Source organism: Pithys albifrons, chromosome 4 (assembly GCF_047495875.1).
Source record: "Pithys albifrons albifrons isolate INPA30051 chromosome 4, PitAlb_v1, whole genome shotgun sequence".
Taxonomy (NCBI): Eukaryota; Metazoa; Chordata; class Aves; order Passeriformes; family Thamnophilidae; genus Pithys; species Pithys albifrons.
The window spans coordinates 50,228,289-50,247,637 of NC_092461.1; the positions used below are offsets into that span (position 1 = coordinate 50,228,289).

At 37.5% G+C, this 19,349-nt stretch overlaps 1 protein-coding gene across 8 annotated transcripts in view; it reads right to left on the reverse strand.

The window, feature by feature from the left end:
• The window catches only part of VPS13B (vacuolar protein sorting 13 homolog B), a 427,169-nt gene that overhangs the window by 177,551 nt on the left and 230,269 nt on the right, over positions 1 to 19,349 (reverse strand). For 7 of the 8 annotated variants that reach the window (XM_071554088.1, XM_071554086.1, XM_071554087.1 and 4 more), the window contains exons 25-29: positions 18,887 to 19,093; positions 9,457 to 9,628; positions 8,353 to 8,467; positions 6,030 to 6,171; positions 3,885 to 4,293 (exon numbers count right to left, since the gene is read on the reverse strand). In XM_071554088.1, coding sequence (XP_071410189.1) covers positions 3,885 to 4,293; positions 6,030 to 6,171; positions 8,353 to 8,467; positions 9,457 to 9,628; positions 18,887 to 19,093 — 1,045 coding nt within the window. Of the gene's footprint in view, positions 1 to 3,884; positions 4,294 to 6,029; positions 6,172 to 6,702; positions 6,770 to 8,352; positions 8,468 to 9,456; positions 9,629 to 18,886; positions 19,094 to 19,349 lie in introns of all 8 variants that reach the window. The other variant, XM_071554089.1, reaches the window with a different exon arrangement.

The following is a 19,349-nucleotide window of genomic DNA, read 5'->3' on the forward strand; positions in this document are numbered from 1 at the left end:
TATTATCAAATTTGAGGGGAAAAACATCTATGCCACACAATGTAAATTCAACCTAGGAAAGTCATACAGACTCAGGCGTAATAATGTTGTTCACAATCTCACTTGGTTTTACCCACTTTATTTCAGTCATCTTTCTGCTGAGCTAAAGACCTTATGCTCTTTTAATCCTTTCTTTAAGGCTTCTTCTCCAGCACTCAATTAACATTTGTGATGCTTTTCGGCACCCTCTTTGCTTCCATCAATACCCAGTTTTATAACAGAAGCAAACTGCAGACGATATTCCACCATCTGCCATAGGCAGAAGTACGGCTACCACAGCGACTTCTTTTCACTCAGTTCTCTGTGACCCTCAAGCTGTTTGCAGCCACTTTTGCAGGACAGTCTCTGCAGCCCTGAAGACACAGTCTGCATAAACCGTCTCCTTGATATATAACTTTAGCTTTGGAAGATTCAGTGTATTTTCTACAAGCAGTGATGTAAGCACAGTGACCCAGATGCACGGCCTCGGGAAATTCTTTGCAACATTGCTGATCCTAGCAGCAATGGTTTTATATTTACTTGCAGAGTATTAAATATCAATTTCACTTATTATTCCCAACTGACAAGTTTTTGTGGGGTTTTTCTTAGCCTTCTGGTTAGCCATTTTTAATTCATTTAACATTTCCACAGATATATCCTATGGAGATACATTTAAATTAAATATCATAAGACATAATGTCAAACTCCTTACAAACGCCTAAGCATATCAAATCTTTGCAAACATTTTATCAACTAAGAACTGAAACCACAATGAAGAATGGAAATCAGATGTGTTAAACAAGACTGATTTTCCATAAAACCATATTTATTATCATGTAACAAATATGTAATTCTTTATTAACTCAATGCTGTAATATTTTATCCTATAATCTCTTTGAGGTAGAGCAGTGAAACTACCTGTCTTTCTTTTTATTTGAGCATCACACTTTTCATTTTACTAGACATACCTTCATCTGTATAAATCCTGTTTTTTCAAGGTGTGTTAAAAATTAGGCTTAGAAGACTAAGATCCCTGAGCACAAGTTACTCAGCCTGACTGATCTGAAACTTTAATAGTAAGCAAGGAGGATGTTACAGACCATATGTTATGACAGACTTCAAAGTAGAGAGTCATGCTCATGTGACAAGAATATATCACTTCTACAAATGCAGGACATACGTTTTTTCAGCCTTTTCTTTTTCACTATCAACAAATTTATCATGTCCTTTCTAGTGATTCCTGATATTTTGCTCCTAGTATGTACTAAAAGAGTTGCTATTGTCCTCAAACCAGCCAGATGTGGATTTTCCCTGTCTCTACCACTTCTTATCAGTTTTTTTGCCATTTACCATTTTTATTTATAGTCTTCTGCTATGTAGTAATTCTTGTTTCTATTTGTTATATATTGCTTGTATATACTTGGTTATCTTCCCTTCATCACTAAGTAAGTGTGGGCTGCTGTTCAGAGCTTGAAACATCACCTGATGTACTAACAAACCAAACTTGGAGAAAGCAGCATTGCTTATTGCCTACGATAGAATGCTGCCCTCAAACCTACCACAAAAAGAAATGTTAATTTGGTGCTGCTGCAAAACCCATGAAACTTAGATATTATAAAATTGTGTGGGTGTAGTCATGCAAGTATGTATGTAAATTCCTCAGAAAAAAGCCATGATTTTGATTATTTCATAGTGTTTGTCTACCACAGTTCATTGTGCAAGTTTGGTTTTGGACTGCATAAGTAAACAACTGATTTGCCTTTTCTTTTTTTAACTCACATGTAAAGTCACAATTACATCTGGTTTGGGGGGAACGACAGTTTTCACAGTATGCACAAGATATGAACAGAAGACAAATGACTAGAAGAGAAACTGAAGTAATTTTTCTACTCCTAGTGCAGTGCTTACAAATCCAAACACACAAGTCTGATTGGATTGAAACTCCCTCGTAGTAAGCAAATGATGGGTGAGACCTTATGGAGCCATCTCTTCACAACACATAGCACTCTTCTGACCCAGCACACCAGAGACGTGCGTCAGATTCAACTCTTGCTCCTTATTACTGTTGCTAATTTCTACTGTTCTTAAAGACAGGAGAAGAGAGAAGCAATTTATTTCATTAAACAAGCAAGACTTTGGGAAAATACAGTGTGAAAGAAGAAACAAAAAAACAATATTGATTTTCATAGTGATGCTATTTCAGAGTTTTCCAGTGGAAGAGGTTAGCTGGCTGTCTTCTTTATTTAGTAAAGAAAATCTTTTGCATTATGCTTTAAAAGCAAGCAGCTTCTCTTCCTACACTGGCTGCTTAACCATGGCAATTCTGTTCCTTGCATGCATTTTCATCCAAGTGAAAGCAACAAGGCAAAGTTTGTTGTAGCTTCATTTTAATGAAGTATACAGCTACAGAGCTACAAAAACACACTTGAAAAAATATTTCCTTGACAGCATGCCCTAGAACTCCCTTCCAACTAGAACCATAATTCTTTCTTGCTAACACAGCCATTCTAATTTTATCTTCCTGTGTTTTCAGCATTCCCAGTTGGAAAATTGTAGAGGATGCTGGCAAAAAAATGATCTATGTAAATTCTCACTGTCTGCACTTCTTGCAATTAGGTTATGAGAAAAATCTAAAGACTATGCTCTTAGGATTATATTGTGTGCTGTCCTGCATTATGGCAAAAAAACTCTCATAGAACTTATATAAACATATAATGATACCAGTAAAACTATTGTTTTTTTACTCTTTAGAAAATTTGTGAGAAGTGAATGCACTCCTACTAGCTCTTACATGGTCCAATTTTAACCTTAGCATCTCTTTTTTTATCTATAAAGACTGTAATACAGATGGAAACATATTTTTACACATGAAGGGGAAACAATTTCTTGCAGAACAAGTATTATCCATAGATCAAATAGCTATTTACAAACAGCTTACACTACCCAAACTCCTTAAATACCCAAAAGCCTGTTGCATAACAGAGTTGGAATAGCTTCAACTAAAATGATAGAACTATAAGATATATTGGGCATTTGGTACATTTTAGTAACATTTTCCAGACTGAATTAAAATATTTAGTTGCTTCCCTACTGCATGGTTTTCCAGGTGTCATTTCCAGAGGAGCTCAGGCTCCTCGCTGATGCTGCCCTGCTGGAAGAGGTGTCTGTCCATGCAGACTGACCTGACAGCAGCATACTGAGAGCAGGCACAGAATCACCACTGCACAACTAGGTCAAACTCCTCTCCACAGTTCTTGACCACTTTTTATGTATGTATGTATGGCCAGACACTGCAAACGAAGATTTGGGAAGGGCTCTCCCCACATGGGTGTGCCCTTCCAGCCTGTGCAGTGGATGTTTTAGGTGAGGCACAGCGTGCGCAGAACTGGCCCCACCGTTTAAGTCCTAAGGGTCCATTTGCCACAGCCAAGTGCGCTTGGACAGTGACAGTGAAGTCCTCAAGACTGTCACAGCACCCAGTACTAACCGGGGCTGACCCTGCTGAGCATTCAAGATCTGGCAGGATGGGATGGCAGGGAGGCATTGAACTGCCAGGGGATGGTCCCCACTGAGACTCGAACTCAGGTCCTTGGGATTCGGAGTCCAGAGTGCTCTCCTTTACACCACGGGACCACCCTTACCACTTTTTATAACCTGACTGTAAATGCAAACTCCACAGGTGCCAGGAAAGCAAGGATAAAATAAATACCTAAAAGATCTTTAGAGCAAATCTGCAGAGAAATAGCATGAATTTTACATGTTTCCTAACTCTGACCCTTAAAACTGAAGCAATGGTCAGCAATTTAAGTACAAGTGTTTGTCTACAATACTGAACAGCAAAAAATTTCTGACATAAAATGCTGTACCTTCTGCAGTGTGATGACCTTCCTCGTTTTTGGGGAAGAAGACTCGTATCACTCCAGTGTTGATGTAAATCAGAGGCAGGTTGCGGGAGGTCAGAGCGTGAGTCCTCATGGGTTGGCCTGGTGACTTCCTCTTCTCCTTCTGCCTCTTGGGCAACCTGGCTTGGAAAATGCTCACAACGGCATTAAGCAAAGGGAAACAGAGGACCACATCAAAGGCCTGGGCAGAGAGAAGGATCTCGTGGAGAAAGTGAGGAGAACCATCAGTGTGCCCTTCTGACAGCTTATGGAATGTCCTTCGTTCATTTCTTGAGATCAGTTTGTGCCGGACATTTTTTGTCACAGCTTTGGTGTAAGTGAGAGAAAGAAATCCATGTTGCTGGTGTGAGCCATCTAAAAGTTTTGTAGTTGTCTGTTTCAAGGGAAAAATAAATAAATGAGTAAGCTGCAAAAATGTACATGAACATTCATCAATTACCATATTCTCTGCTTGTTAGGATGTTTAGGGTTCTACATTTTTTAATAGCTTTCCTCAGCCAATCAGTAGTAAAAACAAAAACACCAAAACTTTCATTTTTCTGAATGCAAATTGTCCACAGCATTTCAACACTTCTCTACATTAGGTCAGCGAAAACCATGAATTTCTGAGTATCTTTTACTTTTCTACTTATTTATGTTGCATGAAACTCAAATCCAATCAGCCAAAAAAAATCCAGTATTTTCAAGAACCTAAATTTTCCAAATATTTCTGATACTTTTTAACACAGTTACATTTTTTGATTTCTCCTTAATTTTAGACATTGGTAGATCTGACTGCCTTTGCATTGTTCCTTTTGTATGTGCAAACACCATAGGTGCTGAAATATCACTTTGATGCTAAGATAGCTTCAACCTATCTAAACATGGGTATATAAACTAAGTAAGTATTGAACTGGTCTTGCCTCATCACCTCTGAGTATTTAAAGAAAATTGCTGTATCACATGCTAAAGCATATCACTTACAGATACTTTGCATGGTACTTAGGAACTGCACATTCCTGCACTTAAGACAAATTTTTCAATCTAAAGATGACAGCTAGATGTTCAGCTCCCAGAAGATATCCAGTGCAGTTTCCATATTATCTTTGAAAGTTTTTCAGTCATTGTGAGTGATTGGAAAATGTAAAAAACATTATTTTAACAATATAACAAACATTTTGATAGAATTCTTTAACATTGTTTAAAGATTAACTTTTATCATATGAGCACAAACAAAAGCCATTACATTTTTCAAGCAGTTGCTTCTTTTAGCATCTTAAATTTGATTGCAATAAATTAAATTTATTTCAAACATTGTTAACAGAAGAACAACATCTCTTTCCTAAATAAACAGGAGACACAGCTTAAATGCTGGAGAACTCAAAGCTTTTACAATCAAGTGAATCAAAAAGAAATTGGTCAATTAATGTTCTATAAGAATTAAAACAAGCAGAATAGGAGAAAGCATTCACAATCAATATTCATGATGAAAATACATCAGATCATCCAGAACTTCCACTAACATGATTCTACATATCCACACTTTTGTTAAGGACTCCAGTGTCACAATATATAAAGAGGCAAGGAAAAAAGGGGTTAAATATCTCATACCGAGATATTCTGAATCAGCAAGTTATGTTCCAAACATTTAAAAGAAAGACTCAAATATGAAATTGGTAATTGTTGCATTATTGTAATTAGAGAAAGAATTTAAAAGGCAGCATAAAGGTATACTGCAGTAATAGCAAGCACTTAAATCCCTAAGTAGATATCAGAATTACATTTACAAAATGCAGCATTTAGTAGTGGCTCTTACATATTTGGCCTTCAAACATTACTGTAGGTGCTCACTGGTAATATAAATTAACCCCACTGACTTCAGTGGTCTGTTGTTATGCACAAGATCGTGAACCATCAACCCTCATTCCCACATCTACTAAAAAATGACAACTATTACTAAAGGATAAGAGGGAAATAACACAAGTAGCATAATCAATATAAGCAAGAAATACATTCAGTAGAACAAAACAATTGAGATGACAAGAAACTAAAGCACTTCAAGATTTTTCTTTTTGTACTGGCATTTGTTAGTGGAAGTTCTGCAGTAAAAAATTTTAAAAAGATTCTTACAGAGGGAAATAAGCCAGAGAAGTTACTGAAAGGATCCTGCTTGCTGATGGGTCGAACCAACAAGGTACGTCTGTTCAGCTTGTCAGTACAGGAAAGGAACACACCTCCACATTGCCCCAGAGACCAAGAATCTTCCCCCAGGCTTGAGGTAATGAACAAGGCATGGAAGATTGGAAGACAAAAAATGAAGATAAAAAAAGCTGCTATAAGCAAAAAAAAAATTATATTTAGCTTGCATGTTTTGATGTAGCTGCAAGATAAACCTATGCCACACCTTTTCTTAAAAAGCTGAAATTCAATCAGACCAAAAAAAAAAGTAACTTTGTAAAATTGTATGTCAAGGGACAACCTACAGCAAGAGGTCAAGACACATGAAACCAAAAGTACAGTAAAATCCTGCATACAGAAAAGGGACTTACCCCTGGATTTTCAGCAGACAGCTTTAACAGAATAAGGAGAATGATTACAAGAACAAAGAAACTGTGAACACAAAGCTGTCTTCACATGTTAAAAAAATCAGTATACTTAGAAAAAAAATAGCTTTTAAGTATTAAAATGTGCTTTGTACTACAGTTCTTGCAATCATTCTTTTTAACACATTGAAGAATAAAGCAAAGTATGTTGCTTAGAGAGTTATTCAGGGAAGCACCTTAGCTTACTAAAGAAATCTCACCAAAAGTTTTTCTCTGCATTGTAGAAAAATTCCTTCAAAATCTCCTGACTGCCAATCTCCCCCTGCCCTGGAAGACAAAGTTCACTTCATCTATTCTCTGAATTTTTGTTGAAGTCCACAGAGATTTACAAATAAAAGCAAGGTAGGAAAGAGTAGGAAATATAAATGAGAACAGTCACAATACTTTTAAGTGGAGTAAGTTTTGGGTTTATTTTGTTTTTCTCTCCCCTCCCATCCCCCATCACTCCAAAGCTTCTTAACAGCACCCACCTACTGGGACTTCACAGCAGCACTAAATATCCTAAACTGGAAGGGACCCATGGGGATCACTGAAGTTCAACTCCTGGCCCTGCACAAGACATTCCCAAGAGTCACACCATGTGCCTGAGAGTATTATCCAAATGCTTCTTGAACTCTGTCAGGTTTGGTGCTGTGACCACTTCCCTGGGGAGCCTGTTCAGTGCCCAACCATCCTCTGGGTGAAGAACCTTTTTCTATTATCCAACCTAAACCTCCCCTGACACAACTTCAGGGCACTCCTTTGGGCCCTGTCCCTGCTCACCACAGCGAAGGGATCAGTGCCTGCCCCTCCTCTTCCCCTCACAAGGAAGTTGTAACTGCAGTGAGGTCTCCCATCAGTGTCCTCTTCTCCATGCTGAACAGACCAAGTGACTTCAGTGGCTCCTCACACGGCATCCACTCAAGGCCCTTCACCACCCTCGTTGCCCTCCTTTGGACACTCTCTGAGAGCTTTATATCTTTCTTATATTGTGGTGCACAATATCCAAGGTGAGCCCACCTCAGTGCAGAGCAGAGCGGGACAATCCCCTTCCTCAACCAGCTGGTGATGCTGTGCCTGATGCCCCCCAGGACATGCTCAGCACTCCTGCAAACTGACTTGATTTTAAAAGATTTTAAAAAAGGAAGTACAAATTTTGATTATCAAATGTTCCATTACATACAAACAATAACTGCATTTGTAATTTATGCAAAAAAACAGGAATTGAAATACTTTTTAAGACAGCTGATCAGGAATAAAGTCTCAGAAATGTTGGTAACTTTGCTAAGTTGATTCTAAACCTCCTTCTTACTGTACCTAGGGAATAACAAGTGTCCAATAAGACATTGCAGACATTAGTTGCCAAGTCAAAATGATTTGTGCTCCTACATACTTCAGTTATTTTCCATGCCAAAAACTATGCTGAAGGTTTTTAACTGTTTTTTCCTCTCAAGGAGTAACACAACTCTTCTATTTTCTCTGAACCTCTGTCTCCCCTATTGGAGTTTGTTGATCTGTAACAGCAAACACTAACCTAGTTGAACCAAGACTACCCTCTGACTTTGTCCAGACTGGTTTTTTTCATGACCAGCACAAGACAGAAGGCAGCACATGCAATCTCTTCTGATTTGCAGTGATTTATGATATTTATTTATTTATTTATTTATATTTATTTATATATATTTCTTTGGAATCAGATCTAATTCTGAGAAGACATAATTCTGATTATTCTTACTTAAAAGGTTAAAATATTTTCACTGAAATTATTTACTTTAAATTCAAGTTAAGAATTAAGAAGAAAAAAACCCCAAAACACCACAGGGCTCCTCCTTTCAGCCTGAAATGAAAGCATAACAACTCACAGGAATTACCTGTTTCTGTAATGGTCAATATTGAAGCTTTCTATTTTACATTTGATTTTTGTATAGACATCCTGCATATCCACTGAGGCACTGAGGTCTTCTAATTCACTGACAACACAAACTTCTGCAACAGTCAAAGAAAAAAAATTAATCTGAAACTTGCAGGATTTTAAGCAAAAAATATATCCAAGACACTACATTTTGTAAATAGGATGATGCTACTCCTACACACAGTCTTCTCGTAAAGCCCTTTCTGATTCAAGGGTCCCACAGATAGGAACCAGAAAAAAACCCCTAGAATCCAAAACTTTTTATACAAATATGTAGAGAAACTGACAGATGGGGGTTTTAGTTCAGGTGTTCTTAGTATAATTCCTGAGAAAAAAGTAAAAAACTATTCACCAAGATATTTAATTATACTGGAGTTTTCTTTCTCTTATGTACTTAGTTTTTTTAAATCAAAGGTTCTTGAAAATTTGCTTTAATCAATTGTCACCTTATTTTTACATATTTCTATGAGCAACAGTGTTAATTTCTAATCAGCACTGTTTCCTAGCCAAAAAAAAAAAGAAAATTACTGTTGGACGATAATCCAACCTTAATCTCAAATCAAAAAAGTAAGCTCTGTACCAAATATTCCTTTTTTTTTCAGCACAGAAGTTGAAACTTCTCCATATTAAACTTGCTATGACTTTAATACTATGATGATTATGTTAAATATAAATTTGAAATTATCAATACAAAACTACAGGAATATACATGGACATACACAAAATATATAACGAAATTGTATCAAAATGAAGCATTATTGCTTCTAAGGCAATAAACTCAGCACTGTATTGTGTAAATTAACCAATTTATTTCCATGTTAACAAAATCATCTTTTCATGCGGAGTGGGGAGTTTATGCCGAAGAACAGCACTACAGTTGTTGCAAAGAGCATTACATGCAGTAACCTAAGCACAGCTTGTTGCTGTAGTTTAAAATACAGATCCAACCCTTTTTTTCTGTGTTACAGTGTTCAGTAATATCAAGACTAGCTCTGAATAGCTAATACTGTAAAATAATGTATGGAATTTAAAACACCATACTAAGGGGCAAAGTGCTGAATACCTGTGCCATTATTTCTGGGATCGGGAGCAAACAATTTTATAGTAATTTTTGGCAACATCCACTGCATCCACAGGCTCACACGTCCACTTGAGACTCCGATATTACTTGTTGTTTGTTCCAGTGTAATGGAGTCTGAGAATGGAGAATCATCACCACCCTGAAGAGAATCACCCTATGAAACAGAAGCAAGAGCTGAGGACAAAAATAGTGCTTTTTTCACATTCCACTTCTGTCTTCCACCAAGACTGATGCAGATGTCCACACTACACAGGTACAGACTCACCAACAGCATATTTTAATCAAGACATTTTTAACATCAAGAAATAATAAATAAAGTATTTCTCTCTTTTCTTTGGTAGAGATAATGGACTTTGGCAAAGTATATATGGTAAAAGTAAGATTCCATTAAAGTTCCACTTGGCAAAGCAAGCTTTGCCCATTAATCACCAATGTAAAAACACAGGCTGATGGAAATACTTTGAAATGCAATAGGAAGAGGGATATGCAGGCTTGTGCATATCTGAAAGGCAAAAGAAGAAAGTTATTGGAGGCGCTAAGTGAAAAGCCACACAGTAGGGCCATAACACCTGTGCTACGTACACACAGGTTTGGGTTATTCTTTCCCTTTCTATGTACTTCCCTGTAATGGCCTGGGGAAAATATTTCAGAAAAAAAAAGGGTTTGTAATAAATGTACGTATTTTAGTTGCTGCTTTCTAAATATTTCTGTGTTTTTAAAAAAACCCGTGATCGTCACTTGTGATATTCTGAAATACATGAAATGTTGACAAATGAGACTGACTTCTGTGGCATCATTTAACTCTGTTCATTCCCTAAAACACGAAGGGCTCAACAAAGAATATACAAAGGTTAATGTTTTTAAGGAAAATAACATGACAAATGAAAGCTATACTAAAAATCCTGTTATGTGGGCTTATTAGAGCATTGCAAGCATGTTCTGATAACATTTACCAGCCTTTGCACTTTATCCTGCTCTTTTGCTGGATCTTGCTCTCTCCAAAGAGGGAAGAAAAACTGCAGATATATAATTGCTCATCAGCTCCTAGTGTTTCCAACCTATTAAACTGAATGCAATGGACACATAATGTTCACCAGAAGCCACTAAATATCCAGCAGCATCTTCACTTGCAACTCCACTACGTGCTGCAAGTTTTCCTCATTCAAGCATAAAAGAAAGGAGCAAGGTATAGTCATTTTGATGCATTAAGATCAAGTTGTTCCTATGAATTACAGATCAATAAACACCCAAAGTCTTCACTTTCATTGAAGGTTTGGGGAATGAAACATTGTAAATTATGATGAGCAACATGTTTGAGATTTATCTAACTACTTGCCAAAATTGTTTCTGTGGCAGACACTGGAAATCAGATCTACAAAGGGAGCACTGCAATTGGACTGAAACAATTTTAACCTGTCAGGCAAGAAGTGAGAATGCACTCACACTTCAGCTTTAGATGTCCAAGGAAAACTTATTTTCAGTAGCAAAATTAAAAATGTGACAGTACTTGCCTCATTCTGCAGTCCAAGACTGGAGAATGTGAGTACGGAAATTCTGTTAGCAATTGATTTTCTGGATGGGTAGAATTGATCTCAAACCAAATTACATAACTCATATGGAAACACTTATGTTGACAAATCACATTTTCAATCAACTTTGGCCTACAATTTAATTATAGGTTTTCTAAACTCTTGAGGACAGACAAACGGCAAAGGTACTTGATCTGTGTGCAGTCATCTTTACTCTTGAAAAACTCAGTGATACCTACCGCAAGTGGTAAGAAACCATCTACATTGTCAGCAGCTGACATACAGAACATACCATTCCAGGTACTCATTCACATGAGGAAGGGAGAGCTTGTGCAACGAACTAACATATGTTCCTGGAAAATAATACCTACACACAAGACTATAACACCTGGACCAATTCAACAGATGTAATATGAAGTGCTGAAATTAAAATTAAGACCCAGTTCACCTTCAGTTATCTATGGTGACAGTGGCTTTGCATTAATGAAACTACATGAAAGGAAACAGGTATATTTATTTTTATATTTCTTATATAAGGCATTATTGCTTAACAGCTCTGAAGAGATTACTTGTAGAGCCATAGATGACCATCTTTTGAAAAACTGTTAAGACTCCAGAGGTGCAAGAAAAGCATTTACTCCCCATCATGCTCTCATTGAGCTAACTTCCTTACACAATCCCACCTGAAACCTCTCTCCAAGTCATGGACTCAGCAAGATCCTCTTACCTTTATTATTTGTTTACTCTTCCTTCTTCTGTTTTACTCTTATAATGTCTGAAAGTTTAGATAATTAAATGTAGCAGGGCCTGTTGCATGTTGTGTGTCTAATAATATTTAGTGCCTACCACAGTAGGATCTAATTGGAGAAACTTCAGATAGTTCATTTCACAAAGATGCCTCCAGCTCCAAAGTGTGAGTGCCATACTGGACATCGGGCATGATAAAAAAATAAAGGTGATAGAACCTGCTAAATAATATGTTTAGGAGTTAACTCCTTTCTGCCAAACTGTGACTTGTATTTCCTATTTGCTATTCCAGCAAAATCCTTCCTGCCTCTTGCCAGACCTTTCTGTCCAGAGACTCCTGCCTCTGAACACTGTTTGCTAACCATGCCCTTGCAAGACATAGGTCTTCACAAAGACCTCTCCCCTCTATAGTGCCAACTGATTATCCTGCAGTGCAGCATTGACAGCAACATTGGCAGTAGATATCTATTCAATGATGCAAGCAAAGTTCAGTTTTCTTTCTTCAAGGATGCCGGCACCTGTCCTGAGGATGAAGAAGGATGGGGAGGCAGCCTTGGAGAGCGGCAGGTCTGGAAGCTCCCCAGCATCTAAAAGGATGTAGGTAGAGCAGTCAGTTCTCCAGTGCTAACCAACTCCAGTCCTTATTGCTTCTCCTGAAATGGCAGGTTCCATTCATCAGACGGAGGTATAAGCCAGGAGACAACCACCACCCCATTTTGCTGTCTTCTGATTATCCCTGTCAACCCTCTTCAAAGACCACCCTGCCTCCCTGACACGTATGTACTCTGCCCATTTGTATAGCTGTAAAAGTTATGAGCAAAAAATGTATCCTTCCAAAGCCAGGAAAACAACACAATCCTCTGAGAATCCCATCTCCCATATTAATGAATCTACTTCCCAAGTCCTCATTCTGACATCAGAGATGCCCCAACCTATTCCATGACTTGAAATTTCATACCATCAGAATGGCATCATTTCTGAGCCTTTCAATTTCTGCCAATAAATTCCCTTCTTTTTGTTTCTTTTGTATCACTGATCCCTCAAGGTTTTTTTGACACTCTGCCTTTCAGTAATTTCGCACACCTTCATAATTTGCCTTTGAATGACTGCCCTTCTGTGCTGGAGTTTCACTGTGTGTGATGACTGTTCTTATCAAACCTCACATGACCTACAGACAGTGAAGTCAACAGTACTTTGGAGTTGGAGGGAGCCCTTCAGCAGGGCAGCTCTGAAGAGAGGAGCCAGCCAAGGAGGGTTTCCCTTCACTGACATCTTCAGATGGATTTCACAAGGTATCAAGAAATAAAAGCCAATTATAGATTAAGAAAAGAGAAAAACAGTACTTATTTAAGCCTGAGAATATGTTTATATACAGTTCACGACAAAGTTCAAACCACTGATGTTCTGTGATGTCCATTTGTGGCTCTCTAGTCTTTGCATTTTATAAAAAACATTTTTCTCTTTTATTATTAAGTCCAAAATTTTTTTCAAGGGTTTTTTTTTTCCTTTGTACTATAAACACACTGAATTTTGCCAAACCATAACTTACAAACTGGGGTGGAATGGGTGGGAATGAGAGACAGTTCCTTATTGTCTGTCACACACACCCTCACTCTCCCACCGAACACGTTCCAAAATGGATTTTGTATGAAAACCAACTTTGTTCTAAAATTTTGGCAGGTCTTTACATTTCTGATAGTTAAAAAAGAAGAAAACAATAGTTGATTGAACTGAAAGTGCTACACTTAACAACAAATATGTACTGCCACCATTGGAAGTTTTGAATTTTATAATTGGGTTCTTTTATTTCCATAATTTAATGTGTTCAGCTGTTTCATGCATTTTGTTGGGTTTTTTTCTTTTTCCACAGAGAGCTGTTTTTATTTAGTGGTTTGAGTATATAGATAAGTTTGTTCTGTAGAAAACTGAGGCTGTAATTTTCCCACACTTCTTTAGGATTATTTTTCTGAAGCTGTTAAATTATGTACTATGCTTGTCAGAGAATCAGTCAGTAGATAATTCTGGCACAAGGTTACTTAAAAGAGTATTTGTGAGATTCTTGAAGAACTGCATTTATACAGCATAAACTCAGACATATATTAAAAACAAATTAACTCTGGAATGTGGAACCAAATTTAAAAGCAGCAAATCCTGACGTTTTTGGGAACATGGTCCTTAGCAGCTTCCACACTATTTTATCTATGAATTTCACAAAAAGCCAGTTACAGGTACCAAACCAGACGTATCATTAGAAACTGGACCTGCAATTGCCAGGGCTTTGGAACTCATCTACCACATTGCCCACAGGTGCTAACCAGGGGCTCAGCTCACCTGGGCTCAGCCTTGCCCTGCAGTTCTGTCCTCGGGCCAGAGGACGGCCCCCACTGAGACTTGAACTCAGGTCCTTGGAATTCGGAGCCCGGAGTGCTCTCCTTTACACCATGGGACTGCACCTTAACATGAATACACTACCTACATTTTCCCTGGCAATAAAACCTGTGTAAACAGTTGAATTGGCCCATTCTCTTTCTCAGTGGTGGCAGATGCTCCTTTGCAGACGGACATCACATGTTATATGGCTGTTCTTTGGGAGGCAAAAAAGGAAGAGATTGGATTTCTTCTCAGCCTTCTGTTATGGTACTGTAACCACAACCATTGAGCAAAGCCACAGGGCCTGAAAAACTGATGGTCTGCAGTGGTTGGCATCCTTTTCTTACTTTTTCCAAAAAAAAGCCCAAATTCTTGGAGTTTTAGCCATGAAAAACTAAGAAACTGAAGAGAGAAGAAAGACTGTGCTCTTTTTTTCTCACGGAGTTTCAATTTTCATTTTGGATTTTCAGCACCCAGCGTGGTATTGTTAAATACGTTTATGCATTAATTTTCTGCTCTGTTTCCAGATCTACTCAAAAATCAAGCCAGAGTCAGAAACCCCGAACTATTTTCCCACAACTTCTCATGCCAAGTTCTAAAATACACAATTTAATTCTTTTACCAATTGTTGCAAATTGACCAATATACTGGGTTTATTTTCTTAAGAGGATTTATCTTTGTTCATCAGGAAGACCCAAACACATGAGGCCTTCATCCTTGGCCTGCCTAAAGCTCAGGGATGATCACAGTTTGGCTACACTAATGCTATGCCTTATCAAAATAACTTCTGCGTTCTTGCTCAATCACTGAGTTTCCCCAAGGACTAAACACTTCTACCACTGTTTGTGCTTAAGTAAACAGTAACAAGTGGGCTGTTGTAGTCTGTACTACCTTTGCTTTTGGGGTTCCAAAGCAGGGATGGTAAGAATGATTAACTGTTTCCAGCCCTGCAGTGTTTAAGCTGCTCACTCCCATTTCCCTGTTCCACCACCAGCCAGACTGAAAGTTAGTAAGCTAGAAAGCTTTATCCACATCGGACTGTGGTGCTCACCATCAAGTTGTCAGCAAGAAAAGATTTAGGCACAGCTTAAAATATAAATCATTCTCAGATCACATAAACAAATGACTTTTTTTCTTGCTATTTAATATAAACAGTTGTGCGAGTTTGCTTTCTTCCAATTCATTTATAGCAAGTCTGTTGCAGCTGAAAGAAGCTTTAAAAATAATCATGTGTCTCCAACAGAACAAAACACATTAACTAAAAAATCTCTAAACTTAAAAAAGCTCCATACCTATCGCAGCAAAGTATTTTTGTTTGATGAACTTCAAGATTTCAAGGCTCAAAAATATAGAAATATATAAACAAAATAAAGACTCTGATAAAAAAACAAACTTCTGGAAAATTTCCCTAAGTCAAGCCTGTAGAAATATATATTATTACTTAATTACTCTACATACTACTTTGCTGCTTATCAGCAATAATGAAAATAAAATATATAGCTACAACGTAAAATTGTTGCTGATGCATTCAGTTTATATGTATTAACACTTCTATTTCTTTCATTTAAAATGTTACTGTTATGATAGTCTGAAAACATGTTAGGATTTACAAACACAGGATGGTATTTTCCAAATCAAGCCACATGGACCTAGATTTGCTCCCACTGATTTCTTTGTGACTAATATTAAGCCAATATTAAGTACCTCTAAATTTTTCAAGACCAAAATATGCATCAATAAGTAATCAATACTAGCATTTTAGAAAATGTAAAGATGTTAAGCACACAGGATCTAAAGAGATTAAAAGTAAAGCATTTTTCTATTTGTCCAAGTATTTGCCAGTTTTTCTCAGACCTGCCAGAACTGAGACAGTAATGGAGCAAGGTTTTGTTGTCTTTGAGTCTGCTGGACAGTGAGACCCTGAACTCCAACTGCCTCATCTGCTTTTATTGCTCTCTTGATTGAATTCAGAGTCTGTGGGAAGGGAAAGGTGTGGTCCTAATCCAACCAGCAGCAAAACCACAAACAGGGATAAATCAGACCCAGCAAAATGATGGAATGCTGCTCCAATGTATTCAGCTGCCTCCCCAAAGCTGCCTCCACCCATTCACTGTAAGCAGGACTTTTTCAGTCATACTCAACTTCCATGTAGTATCACTTCTCAGCTGCTTAACTTCCCTGACATCCCAGTCCCGAAAACCACCATTTCTGTGAGGTCTTAAAAGTAACTCCTGTCTCCAAATGCCACCAATCCTTTCCCATGGCTTGGCTTTTCTATACCAGTCTCTGAAGAGTACTTGAATACCATGACAAATGAAGCTGACAAGCTTTAGGTTACTCTGACATGCCCTACTTCGCTTACACACTTTTTGAAATTAAAATTACTCCTTCAGCTAGTACCAGGGAAAATACTCAGCCCTCAATTATACTTTGGTGCAAGATAATTCAATTTGGGTTTTAAAATACTTATTTGGATTTCATCAGTTAGGCTCTTGTGAACAAACAGGTTCTCCAGATAAAAAGTCTTACGTGTAAGATAGATGTCATACACAACCCACACTTGGACAGGCTGTAGAAGCCTACATCTTCACCCAGGAGAAAATCTTGGCCTCAACGAAAACTGCAAGACGTAACAGACTGACATCTGCAGCCCATTAGGCAACTTGACAGGTATAACTAGCGGCTGTACCTCACAGGAGACAAAGCAATCTAAAAAATCTGTCTACATTTTTTGTCTACAAGGCCTGTCAACTTATTTTGCCTACTTTTGTGGCAGAGCTCTACAGGTCTCTGTACAAATGCATCTGTAACAGGGTTCTGTGCATATTTGAACATACTAAGGAAGTTAGTTTTCTTCATATAATGTCTATAATACATGAACTATAGCTGAGGCAACTCAGCAGATTGAAGTAGTACCTGAAGACTGCAGAAGTAGCCCAATTCTCCCACCTACTGCTAGGTATGGTGATAGTAATTAAGTGAGCAAAAGGAACAGGGAAACTAAGTGATTAACCCTCTCAACAGCTTTCACTGATAGAAAAGAATGAGGGAGAACACTTGTTAGAATGTATTTTTAAATTTTCAACAATCCTGACCTCAAAGAACAGCACAGGAACCATGTCATTATAATGAAAACCTAGCTGGTGCTTCCATACTAGGAAATATGTCGAGTAAGTTCAGAGACAGACACCAATCATAGAAGAAATTGTGTGACGGAGATACTGCCAACCATTATGTCACAAATTTATTTAATCTATGTTGTCTAAAATAGTTTATTAGAAATGTGAGAAGAAAAGAAGGTTTCTGTTATTATTTCTAGCTGGTTGGCGAGGTGTGATCCTCCTACTTCTTTCCTTTTCCCACCCCAACACTACTACACAATTCACAGACATCAGCACTGTGCAGTCTCAAGTTCTTAGCTACCTTACACATGATGATCTGCAAAAGTTCATTGTACAGCTTCAAAACACTTTGAAATTTATTAGTACTGATGGCCACCAAAGTATTAAAAACGGGAAAAAAATCAGGTAAAGCAATGACTACATTGACTTAAAATGCTGGTAGAGCGCTTAAGATAATTTTCCCTGTGGCTTAATAAAAATCTGTTTGGAAAATGTTACTTTGGTTACATCATCCAGAATGTGTTAACTTGGTCATCCTATTAGGTGATTCAACTCACTCCAGCTGGTAGCTTGACATCAAATTAGTTCTAAGAGTGAAGGGATAATTGGCTTTTTGAGGTTTGTTTTGTTTTAAATCTCAGTCTTTAAATACAAGAAACCAGTAGATCAAGACAAGCTTTTATCTTATTTCCCTCAACAATCAAATCATTTAGAAGAATCCTCCACTGGCCACCCATTCTTTTCCACCTTACAGAACTACAACTTTCTTCAAAAAAATCACGAAACAGGTATCAAAGGTGGCTTGGCAGAATAAATATCAACTCATAAATTTGTAGGAATGATAGTACTTGAAAAGTCAAATACAGCCTTGTTGTAGCTACCAGTCTTATAGGAATTTAACCTCCAGCTTGACTTCCCACAACAAAGATTTTATCCAAATCTTTCCAAATTTTTCAATGACAGTAATTAAAAATGCTCACCCTTCTCTTTTTTTACTGTTAATTAAATCCCTTGTACACCCTACACATTTTGATTTTAATCACCACAATATACCTAATATTCCCATTCAGGGAATTGGAAATGGACCAAATTTTCCTCAGCTACTGAGCCAAATATTACCATCCTAACTGAATGATTCTGTGAATCTTTTCCTGAAAATTTAAAAAGTAACCCTGTAATTGTTATGTTCAGACAAAACTTCTTACAACCTGAAGTATCTGGCCATGTGTACTTTATCCCACTTCCCTGTCTCCACTAAAAAATGACACCTGTCTCAGTATGCTGTACACTTACATATCCCTTTCAAAACAACACTATTCTCATAATTCTGGACTTGAAAAACGCCTTATGCTTCTTGACCTGAACACACTAACCATAATTTTCTGACACAAGCTAATATGCACTCACTTCAAAGAGAAGCAATACAGATAAATAATAAATACAGGAGCAAATTCTTTTTTTCCCTTTTCTCTCCTCCCTCTTATTCCACTAAAATAGGTAGTAAAGTATTTTCCATTAGTTTACTAGGGCAAAGTTACTTCCCATCTGGACTCTACTGCTCTTTCTGATTCTTACTTGACTGCGTATCACCACACTTTGTTGGTCAGAACTGAGATGACTCATCCTTTTAAGTAATGCAGATACCTCTGTAGTGGTCCCAACGTCAGCAGAGGGGCTGTATGTGCTGGTATCTGGTGGAGCAGTACCCACACTGCTTTTAATTGGGGAGCTTGGAGGAGCAGGCCCTGCCATAGGCTCAGGATAGACAGAAGACTGATACAGAACTCCTTTCCTCTGAATTTTGTTCCAAACTTTACTTGTGATCTCAGTCAGCTCATACAGAAGCTGCACCTAAAGGAAAAAAATAATTTTAACATGAAGCTTTTCTTAATGAGATGAAGGAAACATCACCAAAGTTCTCCACTGTGACTTGGAATACAGCAGAATTAAACTTCTCACTATTTATAATGTTCTGATAAGGAACTACACTGCAAATAAAATAATTAACATCAGTTACAGTATGATTTTGATAAAAATGATCTGTGCTGTGTGTAAACATGGTACATAACTCAAAACCATTTTACTAATAAAATGTTACTAATATATA